This window comes from Nicotiana tomentosiformis, chromosome 3 (assembly GCF_000390325.3).
Source record: "Nicotiana tomentosiformis chromosome 3, ASM39032v3, whole genome shotgun sequence".
Lineage (NCBI taxonomy): Eukaryota > Viridiplantae > Streptophyta > Magnoliopsida > Solanales > Solanaceae > Nicotiana > Nicotiana tomentosiformis.
This window is the reverse complement of record NC_090814.1, coordinates 79,434,531-79,446,458: the sequence shown is the minus strand read 5'-3', so window position 1 is coordinate 79,446,458 and position 11,928 is coordinate 79,434,531. Positions and strand designations below refer to the sequence as shown.

The 11,928-nt window shown below is 36.2% G+C and overlaps 1 protein-coding gene across 2 annotated transcripts; it reads right to left on the bottom strand.

Annotated features, from left to right (window-relative positions):
- Positions 1-6,678: 6,678 nt before the first annotated feature.
- On the bottom strand, positions 6,679-11,614 carry LOC104103656 (probable fructokinase-7). Of its 2 annotated transcripts, none has more exons than XM_070197157.1 (7): positions 11,344-11,614; positions 10,249-10,466; positions 8,935-9,147; positions 8,643-8,840; positions 8,430-8,570; positions 7,971-8,087; positions 6,679-7,288 (listed from the first exon to the last, which is right to left on the bottom strand). In XM_070197157.1, exons 2-7 carry the CDS (start codon positions 10,387-10,389, stop codon positions 7,154-7,156), a joined length of 945 nt encoding a protein of 314 aa, XP_070053258.1. In that variant the 5' UTR covers positions 10,390-10,466; positions 11,344-11,614; the 3' UTR covers positions 6,679-7,153. The 2 variants fall into 2 exon arrangements, with proteins under 2 accessions (XP_070053258.1, XP_070053257.1); XM_070197156.1 differs by having other exon boundaries at positions 11,367-11,614.
- Between the last annotated feature and the right edge of the window lie 314 nt (positions 11,615-11,928).

Genomic DNA, 11,928 nt, shown 5'->3' with positions numbered 1-11,928 from the left:
AGCAGCTGATTCAGATGATACAATCTGTGCAGGCTGGAAACATAAGTACTTCAGGTTCTGATGCTAATGCAAGTGCCAACTTTGTGGGTAAATGTACTGCTTTTCACACCTTTATTTCCTGTATTACAACTATCACATCCAAGTTTTGGATAATTGATTCAGGAGCCTCACAACATATGACTCATGATAAAACACTTCTAAACAATTTCAAACAACTCCCTTTCCCTATTCAAGTTACACTACCAAATTCTTATAAAGTCAAAGTCTACAGTTTAGGGAGTGTATTAATTTCACCTGAACTTGAGTTGCATAATGTTCTTTATATTCCTTCTTTCAACCATAATCTTTTGTCTGTTAACCAATTGTGTAAGCAGCTAAATTCTAATGTTTTGTTTACTAAATCTGAATGTCTTGTACAGACCCCTTCTCTGAAGAGGCAAATGGTACTTTGTGAAGCTTTTGGTGGTCTCTATGTGCTGGAAGTTGATTCAACTAAGTCTAGAGTATCCAATAAGCCTTTCTTTCCTTTCCCTAAAAATCATGTAAAGACTTGTAGTGCAGCCAACTCAAAGTCTTTTGTTCAATCGTGTAGTTCTGTCCTAAAGTTTATTCAAACATCTGTAAGAGGAATTTTTCCATCTAATAAAAGTTTGAAAATGAATAAAACTGCAGTTTCTGATTCTATGAATTCCAACAGAATTTGGCATTTAAGATTGGGGCACTTACCTTATCATGCAATGAAGAATATAAAGAATATATCTCTTTCATCAACAGATAAACAGGTTTTTCCATGTGATATATGCCCAATGACAAGACAGTCCAAATTTCCTTTTCCAACAAGCTCTATTAGCTCTAAACAGTGCTTTGAATTACTACACATAGATACATGAGGTCCTTACAATGTTCCCACTTACAAGGGGGAAAGATATTTTCTTACTATTGTGGATGATCTTTTCAAAGGCAACTTGGGCCTATCTTTTGTCTACAAAGTCTAATGCTTTCCCTACCCTTAAATCCTTTTTAGCTCTTATAGAAAGACAGTTTCAGCCAAGGTTAAGATCATAAGATCAGATAATGCATATGAGTTAGGGACAGGAATAACTCCTTCAGATTTCTTTACTTACAAAGGGATAGTTCATCACACATCATGCATTGGAACCCCACAACAAAATGGAGTAGTTAAAAGAAAACACAAACACTTATTAGAGACATGTAGAGCTTTATTATTCCAGTCTCATTTACCAAAGAAATATTGGGGTGATTGTTTGCTAACAGGAACTTACTTGATTAATAGATTCCCTTCAAGAGTTCTAAATAATAAATCACCCTATCAAGTTTTGTTTGGCAAATTGTCAGATTACTCTCATTTGAAGCCTTTCGGTTGTTTATGCTTTGTCTCTACTCTTTCTAGAAATAGAGATAAACTACAACCTAGAGCAATCCTTGGAGTCTTCTTAGGTTACCCTTTTGGAAAGAAAGGATATAGAATTTTGAACATTCAATTGAATCACGTATTTGTTTCTAGGGATATCAAATTCTTTGAGTCTATATTCCCTTTTTCTTATTCCACTCCAATGTCAAAATTGTTTCCAGCCAGTTTTCCTATCTCTAATGAGGGAACGCATATTTTTTCTTCACAAGAGGAATCTAATTCACCTAATATAACTACACCAGGTGTTATTTCTTTATCATATTCTAGTCCTAGAGGCAAAGATTTCCCCATTGTTACTCTGTCTACATCTAGAGTTGAATCAGCTCCAGCAGATGGGCTACGCAGATCTTCTAGAGAGCATAATGCACCTAAATATTTATCAAACTACATATACGATGATGCTTATTCAGCAATTTCACCAAACCCACCTTTTACCCCATTTTACTCTTACTCTTTTTCTGCACTTTCTCAACCAAATCAACAGTTTGTTAACTGTATATGCCAAATTTCTGAGCCAAATTCTTACCAAAAAGCAGCCATTCATCCCAGTTGGCAAGCAGCTATGGCAAAAGAACTTGAGGCATTAGAATCCAATAGCACTTGGGAAGTAGTTCAAATACCTTTTGGAAGGAAAGCATTGCCCTGCAAATGGGTGTACAAAGTGAAAGTCAAATCTGATGAAAGTTTGGAAAGACTCAAAGCAAGGCTAGTAGTACGAGGAGATATACAACGAGAGGGAATAGACTACACAGAGACCTTTTCAGCAATGGTAAAAATGACAACTATCAGATGTTTGTTAACTATTGCAGTGAAGGGGGGGATGGAACTTATACCAGTTAGATGTTAATAACGCCTTCTTACATGGCGACTTGGACGAGTAAGTGTTTATGAAGTTTCCAATAGGAATTGCACCTCCAAGCTCTTCCCATGTCTGTCGTCTTCGCAAGTCCCTCTATGGTTTGAAATAGGCATCGCGCCAATGGTATGCTCGACTATCCTCTGCTTTAGGATCCAGAGGTTTCACCTCATCGGTCAACGACTACTCCTTGTTCTTCAAAACATCTGGGACTCTAATGACTATATTAGCCGTATATGTTGATGACATTCTCCTAACAGGAAACAATCAAGAAGAAATCAGTGAGATAAAATCATTCCTTGATTCTGAATTTCGAATTAAGGACCTAGGAGAAGCAAGTTATTTTCTAGGTATGGAACTTTTACACGAGCCCGGAGGTATCATTTTGACTCAGAGGAAATTTGCAATTGACCTCATTTCTGAGTTTGATTCTCTACAATCGAGAGATGTTTGCACTCCGCTTGATTCACACATTAAGCTTACTGCTGATTCTGGTGAGTTTTTGCTTGATCCTACCATTTATCGGAGGCTCTTGGGGAAGCTAAATTTCCTCACAAATACCCAACCAGATCTATCCTTTACTATACAGACCTTGAGCCAATACATGCAATCTCCAAGATCTAGACACTATCAGGCAGCTTTACATACTCTTCGATATGTTCGAAATGATCCAAGTTTGGGACTTTTCTTCTCATCCGAGCCTTCATTTCAGATTTTGGGTTATTGTGACGCAGATTGGGCATCTTGCTCGGACACTCGAAGATTAGTTAGTGGTTTCTTCTTAAGCATAGGTGGATGCCCCATCTCTTGGAAATCGAAGAAACAACAAGTGATTTCTTTGTCTTCGGCAGAAGCTGAATATCGATCTATCTGACGTTTGGTAGCAGAACTTTCATGGATTGTTCGTCTTCTTGCTGACATATCCATTTCCCCTTCGCTTCCGGTCTCTGTCCATTGTGACAATCAAGTTGCGATTCACATAGCGAAAAACTCAGTTTTTCACGAACGAATAAAGCACATTAAAAGTGATTGCCACTTCGTCCGCGAAAAACTGCTCGATGGTCTAATTTCTTTGTCTTTCGTTCCAACTACAGCCCAAATCGCCGATATCTTCACAAAAGGTTTGGCAGGACCTCTTCATCGGAGTTTTTTGGGCAAGTTGGGAGTCCGATCTACGGGCTCCCACTTGAAGGGGGGTGTTAACAGAGCTCTCACAAAAGATGCCTCAAAATATTGAGCAAGCAGAAGCAATATCAAGACATAGTACATATAGTTGTCTAGTTGTATAAAATATAGTTGGTTATGGGTCTTTTGTCCTTTAGTTCTTATTTTTGTACAAAATTGGTTATGGGCTTATGGGTCTTTGTCTCTTTGTCTTTCCCCTTTGTTTGTATAAGTAGAAGTACATATACCATGTAGAAACACACGTTCAGAGAGGAAGGTGAAAAGATTTCTTTTGCTTTCAGATGTTGGCATCAAGTACATGCAGAGAATAGAGATACGAATTTCGTTAACAAGTTTGAGATTACACTGAAAAAATGTATCCATCAAGCATCTGGCCCTTAGGGAATAGGCAAGATGACTCCTTCAAACCATCTCTACTTTTCTCCACAATTTTTAGAAAATGCGTATGTAATAAGATTATGCTGACCTCTTTCAGAAAAACAAAGATCCTGCATGAAGGTTACCAAGGAAGAGGAAAACCTGCTGAAATCCTGTAATTTTTCTGTTACTCCATCCATCCATTGCAAAAAGAATGGTCAGATTTGAAGTATAAGAGTCAAACCATTAGATTTTTTGGCATCAATTGGAACATTGATTCCGTTCAAAAAAATAAAATGTACGATTTACAAACTACATATAGTTATTATGTAACAACTTTTCATAATTGAAAATAGTCAGAAAAAGCTGTTTGATTCCCCTGTCATATAAAATGGAACAAAGGAATAGTAGTCTATATTTCAAAGTTAGGTTGCCTTTAACAATCTAACAAAAGATTTAAAAGCCATTATTAGAGAACCTCAGTTTCTTTCACATTCTCATCATTTCATGCTTTCACCATTCTAAAACAGCATGTCCAAGCTTAGAAATAGTAAGTGCTTTTGAGAGTCAAATACGAAAAAAAGACAAGTAAAGATTGAATTAGTACTATTTAAATAGATAATGATTTCAAAAACAAAAAGAATAGAAAGAGGGGAGACGAACCTTTCGTGCTTGTTCAAGTGCTGAAGGTTACAGCAACGCTCATAAATCAGCCATACAATTACAAGATAATATGCACAAATAAGTAGCATAGTCAAGGCACAGACCTGCTTTCTTAGGCCCAGCTGTAAGTTTCATCTCCATTGAAAGGTTTGCCAGTTCCCTTTCAACATCACGGATCTTGGAGTAATTTTCATCAATATATCTGACAGGATACATAGAGAAGAGCAAAATCATTATGCAAAACTTAGGGAGCATATCTGATGTAAAAAGAACTTAAATGCTGGTGATAACGTGATTACAAGGCGCTTCCATTAATTTCATAAAATCTCAGGTCCCTATTCAGACATTCTGCTCTAATCATTTACTGTTGCCAATGTATTCACTTGATAGAAGGAACTAAGATCCTGGAGAACTGGACTAAAAACTGGCAAAACATTCAGAATCAGTAAAACAAGGATTTCCGAGGATAAAAGGGTTTTCCGGTGCATGGAAACAACTTTACCTTTTTAATTTTCCAGATCTCTCCTTTCTATCAGGGATGCTCTCATTTGGAGAATGAAGGAAAAGCTCTTTCACGAATTCCAATATGTCGAAAACATATGTACTAATTCTTAATGCTCCTAAACTAGAATTCCTTATGAGAAAAAGGTTTTGGATTATTTGGTTTGTCCATTAGTTTATCAGTCATAAATGAGCTTTACATACTAACCAGATTTTCGATTATTTGGTTTGTCCATAAGTTTATCAGTCATAAATGAGCTTTACATACTAACCAGGACCAATATGATTTATCAATTTGTTTATATACTTAGCTTTTCAGATTTTACCACCATATTCACCTCTCGAATCAACATTTAACAGATGTTTTAGTCGTGAATTTGCCCACTGAAGTGTAAGATACATGAGAGTAGAAGTAACAAGTCAACTTACTTTCTTAACTGATGCTGCTCTTCCTCAATTATCTGGAAATAACATTGCAACAATCCAACAATGCGTGTAGTTAGTAGTGTAACTTAAGTACTGAAAGCAAGCACGCATTAAGTGTATAAATTAGAGACGGACCTTCTCGGTGTAAGCGATGGCGGGTGATTCTCTAGCAACGCCATCGGGCCCAATCTCCGGAAGCAGCACAGTTTGGTTGTGGCATTCCGATCTAAATTGGTGTCGGTTGCCATTGATATAACACTCTAAATTCACTAGTATATGGACAGTAGGGAAATTGTCAAAAGTTTTAACGAAGAAGGGATCCTAATTTCTAAAGAGTAAGAGTTTCGCTAAATGTGGGAACTGGTTGGCGAAATTTGCTTTAATTAGCAGCAGGCGGCGTCAGCACGTCGTTGGCATTTGCAGGTAGTATGTTTATTTTGGGGAATGTTGGGCACAAACGAAAGAAGAGCACATTTGTCAATTTTACGAGTATCAGTTTCTGAAGTTAGCCCCATAAAAAAATGGATGAAAAGCTGCAAATACCAACTAGCTTCACTTTTAATTATTTCCCTCTTCGGCTACCGTTGCAGAAGTTTAAAATTAGGATAACTTTATATGTTTGGTTAAAAGAAGGAGAAAAAATAGTCTCCACATAAAAACTAGCATAAGTTATACAATGTTTGGTTGTTTTTTCCTCTTTTTCCACATGAAATGTAGCATTGCTAATACAATATTTGGTTCATGTTTTTCTTTTCCGCATAACTAATACATGTATAAGTTATGAAGGAATCTATGTATTATTTATGGAGGGTAGAAGGTGGAATAACTTATACATGTATTAGTAATACTTGTATTAAAACACAAAATGACAAGAATACCCTTTATTCAAACTTGTATTTTTTTTGTTTAAAAATATATATTTAAACTATACTAACAATTTTAATAAAATAAAGTAGGCTAATAATAAATAACACTCACATTATATTTATATTATTAATCCTTATATAACTACCGCATCACTAATCCATAACTCAACCTTGCATAACTAATCCATAACTCAACCTTGCATAACTTATCCCTGCATAACTAATACATGCATAAGTAATCCCTTACATAATTAATACCTAACTAATATAGATTCCACATGTATTAAGAGAGATTAAGACAGATTCCCCATTAGTTCTCACGATACAATGAAGTTGCCCTCTCATGAAGTCAGCTTCTAATACAGAGACTTAAAGGAAACAAAAAAAGGCAATTGAAAAGGAAAGAAATGGCATTCTGGTACAGTGGTACGATTATTTTGAATAACAACAAAAGCTATAACCAAAGGTCGTGAAATGCATACACTTTATTTTTCCCTCTACACGCAGTTAATCTCAAAATCCAATACTAAACCTCTATTTTGGCTGTTTAACATCCTAAGTATACCATGATCTGATGGATCCACAACAGGATCGGATATGTACCAGAGACATCACAGCTTGTATTAAGTTCTTTTGGACTAGCAGAAAAGGCTTCCACCATTTCCTTGTATGACGAAAGAAGACGCTGTGCTATTTTATTTTTATTTTTTGCATCTCTTAGATGTCTCTTTAGCTGCAACAACTTTCCAAATTGAGGAAAGAACCAGCAGATACCAGAGACAAGAAGAAAATGAATAGCTCATTATGCAGATAAATCTAAAATAATGCAGATACAACATGATGAGAACAAAAGTTGTTTTTGTCTTCTTAAGCAGTGACCTCGGTGAGAGTTTGTTGAACTGCTTCTTGGGAAGGAAGGGAAGGGATTCCTCCTCTTCCTGTCACTGTCAGGGCAGCACAAGCATTAGCGAAAAAGAGAGCGTCCCTTAATCGCTTCTCATCCTGCCAAGTATAATAAAAAAGGATTTCCAGAGTTAGGAGTTTGATGTTCACTCAATGAAACAGACATGATGAGATCAAAAAATGGAAATAAACAAGAAAAAGTGCCCACTAAAAGGAGACTAGAATCTTTCATAATGTTGTGATGGGATATAGTTGGAGAAAGACCAATTACACCGATGAAAGCAAAACAATACTGAGAAAGACCAATTAAACCGGTGAAAGCAAAACAATCTTAACTTGCTGGGGTGTACGATCAAACTATCAGGGAACAAATTACCTCATCAATCAAATAACTATACAATCGCGAAAGCAGTGAACTGACAACTTGGTTTTGACAGGGTAACTCGATTTTCAGTACTGCTGGAAGGATTTTGCCCTCTCAGCAAGAGGATATGAAGCAGCTACTTGAAACTACAAACTTCTGGAGTTATTCTCCCTATTTATAACCTCGTAAGAATAGAGACTAGAATTAGAGGGGGGTTGGGGGGGGGGGGGGGAGTGTTGTTGAAGGAATGCAATCGGGTGAAGATGTCACAATGGGCCTTTTCTTTTTTTTACCAAATCAAGAAAAGGGTTAACAAGGGGAAGAAAGTATGATAAGGTGAACAATAGATTGCAGTAAGAAGCATGAACAATGAGAAAACTACTATTGGCTTTTTTGCTCATATCCAAATTCATGCACCTGATAGAGATCAGCATCAGAAGCTAGACACTTGAGAATTCCACCGACAAATGCATCACCCGCACCAGTTGTATCAACAGCTTTTACTTTAATACCATGTACTCTTCCCTTGAATTCCTGCATCAATTGAGTCAGTATCTACAGGCAAATAATGTTTCTAAGAGGACAAAAGCTAAGATATTCATGCATTTAACATCACTAACAGTAACATGCAAGTACAAAAATGCACTGCATAAATAACATAAAATTCTTTTTTATGATAAATATACATAACGTAAATTCTACTTATTGTTTAATACTATTTGGTAAAATTTAATGTGCCTGGGAGGCTGAGACATTTTACATCTTCAGAGAAAATAAAGTTGTAGTTGTATAGTAAAATCTTCAACTCTAAGCATTATATGTTAGTTTTCCTGCAAAATCAAAGAAAATATGTGGATAAAATAGGGAAAATAATACCTTGGTGTAATATCTACAACCAGCCGAACCTTCAGTTACAAGCAAAAGCTTCAGATTAGGATGGAAAAGCCTCTTCAACACCACCTCATCATCATTTGGATCATCAGCTCCAGTCAAGAATGAAATTTCATCCTCACTTATCTGCATGTAAACACAGTTTTTCATTGTTAAAGAGAACTCAGCAGGTGATGCATTTATGGAGAAACATCCTACCTTAATAACATCTGCTAGGTTCCACACACTCATTATTCCACTTCGAGCAGCATCTTCTGAAGGCCACAAGGGCAATCTCAGGTTTGGATCATACGAGAGTATGCTACCTGATCTTTTGGCTATGTCCATTGCAGCAAGTTGTGTTGATCTACAGGGTTCTTCGATCAAACTAATTGAACCATAATGGAAAATGGTGGCCTGGACATGATTAATACGCCTTTTAGGAAATCTTGCATTGAAGCTAAATGGAAAACACTTCTATGCATTGAAGGAATAAAGCAGGAATTTACACCTTTTTAACAAGATCTACATCGAGTTCTGACTCCCGAAGAAGCATATCAGCACTAGGATTGCGGAAAAACACAAATTCCCGCTCACCTTCAGCTGTGAGTGTAACGAAGGCTAGTGCAGTCCTTGCATCATGGTCAAACCGCATGCCAGAATTGTCAACGTTGTGTTGCTTCAAAATGTCAGCTAACATACGCCCGAAGTCATCCTCACCGACCTAATTCAAAATGCACAGATCTTAAAGCTATCTATAGGCCGCATTCGAAGTCGTCGCCAATTAAAGCATAGCACAAAGGTTTCAATTAAGAATAATAATCAGTACAGAAGCAAGGGAAAAAAGTTCAGTCCACAAGATGAACAAGCAACAAAAAGAAAGTACATAACATGACTAAGTGGATCCAGTGCAGGGTCTTGCAGAAGTAAAATTCCTCATCCCAGATCCATTCTATTGATTGATAAACAAACATATACAGAAACTCAAAACATATAAAAACGTTAATGCAAGCACTGTTCCAAATTCTTCATCTGAAAACTAGTTGGATGACGATATATACGTAACGCATGATGATACCAATCGACTGTACAATCTGTTTTCTGTTTCTATGCGATTGAGCAGACTGTACACTAGCCTATCTCATAGTATGCAAAATCATTTACACATTTATCCACTCACAGAAGGCAGAAGTAGCGATTTAAACCTTTTTTATAGAATGATAAGGATTCTTAGCATTTTCAAACAAGAAAATAGCAATTTAAACTTTTTCTTTATGAATTCCCTTTTTTTTTAAAAAGACCAAAGAAAAAGAAGAACTTAGCCTAACTATTCGCATGAGCTACTAAGAAGGAATCTGTTTTCAGTTTTCTATTTCAGAGCGAACACAACCTAAAAATTTAGGCATGCATCACTGGAATTCAACAGTTGAAAGACAATAACTGATTTGAATTTTACAATTTAAGTATCAATATAACACAAGTACATGGACAAGGCAGCGTTGCTCTTATACTACACACTTCACAGTAGAATTGCACCGCATGGTTCTTGTACATATTTAAGCACCAAGAAAATAAAACAAAGAATTTTTGCTCCCCATATAGTACGGCAAAAGCACAAGGACAACTTCAACAATTCAAAGTAGGTACCCTCTGATAGGAGAAATTTGTAATACAATATCAGACATGTACTTACAGAACATAATAAAAGTTAGATCAAACATTTTCAACCTCCCACCCAAAAGAGAAAAAAGGAGCATCCTCATCCAAACAACCTTCCATTACTGCATATAATGAGAATTTAAGAACAATAGGAAAAAAACTGTACCTTCCCAATAAAAGCAGAAGAACCCCCCAACTTAGCAATGCACACGGCAACATTAGCGGGTGCACCACCAGGAGCTTTTTCAAAGGCAGCAGCTTCCGCAAGTGAAACTCCACCGACAGTTGGGACAAAGTCAATCAGCATCTCTCCAAAGCAAACAACTAAATGAGACTTCTTTGTTGCCGCACCATTCGTGTTCAAAGAAAGGTCTTTCAAATTGCCTGCAAACATCCAAAGTTCAGAACTCAACAGAGCTTACAGCCAAATGACCAAGTTCTCTTGAATCAAATCAATTCATAGCAGCTTCTAAATTAAAAGCATCAAAATTTTTATTTTAAAATAAAAAAACAGCCCCCTCCAAAGTTCAGAACTCAACAGAGCTTACAGCCAAATGACCCAAGTTCTCTTGAATCAAATTAAATCATAGCAGCTTCTAAATTAAAAGCATCAAAAATTTTATTTTAAAATAACCCCCCCCAACGCTAACAAATGCAATTACTACTAATTTCATTCAAGACAGGGAAGTCAGATGTCAGCTTTAAATTTGGGCATGCATTAACAAACTGCGTCTAAACAAATCCTTGTTTACATGAGCTATATCAAGTAGTTCGGAATTAGATAAACCAGAAAGCATTTTTTCTTTCTTTCTACCAGAAAGCTTCCAATCTTGTGAAAATCTGAATTAACAGGACTTAATTCAAATATACACAATAAAACTTAAAAGACAACACTTGAAGAGAACCACAAAAGAAACTCTACTGCCGCAGTATGACCCATTTGGCCAATTTTCTTTGTCATAATTTCTTAATAGCAATATCTCTTAAATTATTTTTTTCTTTAAAGCTAATCAGATCAACTACAATTACAGTGTAAAGAAAGAAACGCTAACTCTTCTTTACAATATGATGCTTCTATAATGATCATTACAAAAACAACAACCCCGAGAAAGCCACTATCATGAAACAACAAAGATCGAATATCTGAAAAAGATTCAAGACAGTATAGAACCCTGAAACAAACAAGCTACTAAAACCAGAATTCTGAAACAATAACCGACAGAGTATACATTCAATATTTGTAAATGTATGTTCTATGTACCCACTAAGAGATAGCTGCAGAACCTGAAATCGATTCGTCAGCCATATTGTGATCGATGATGAAATCTTAGTGCTAAAAGTGGTTGCTTTGGAAATATCACAAGAACACGCACGCAAAATCACAGGCAGAAAGAGAGAGAGAGAAAGAGAAAGGCAAGAGCTAGGCGTTTGTCGCTAAAGAAAGTGAAAATGGTCTATGGAAATAGGGGAATCTTGAAAGAGAGCTAGAGATGGGTTTTTGAAGTTGACAAGAAAGTAAAATGAACAAATTGCTCTTTTTCCTCATTTTATGCCACCCTTTATGATTACTTGCTGACACGGCATGCGTCTTAATTTTCTTTTGCGGGTGAATATTCTCAAATTTTCAGTTTGTGAAAATTACTTCGGGGGCGTTTGGACATAAGAATTGTAAAATTCCGGAAATAAAAATGGTATTTGAAATCTAGAGTTGTGTTTGGGTATGAATATAATTTTGGGTTATTTTTGAAGTTTTTTGAGTGGTCTGAGTAAAAATTTTGGGAAACAGCTTTTTGGAATTTTTTAAATTTTTGAAAAATTCAAAAATCCATCTTCAAGTGAAAATTTA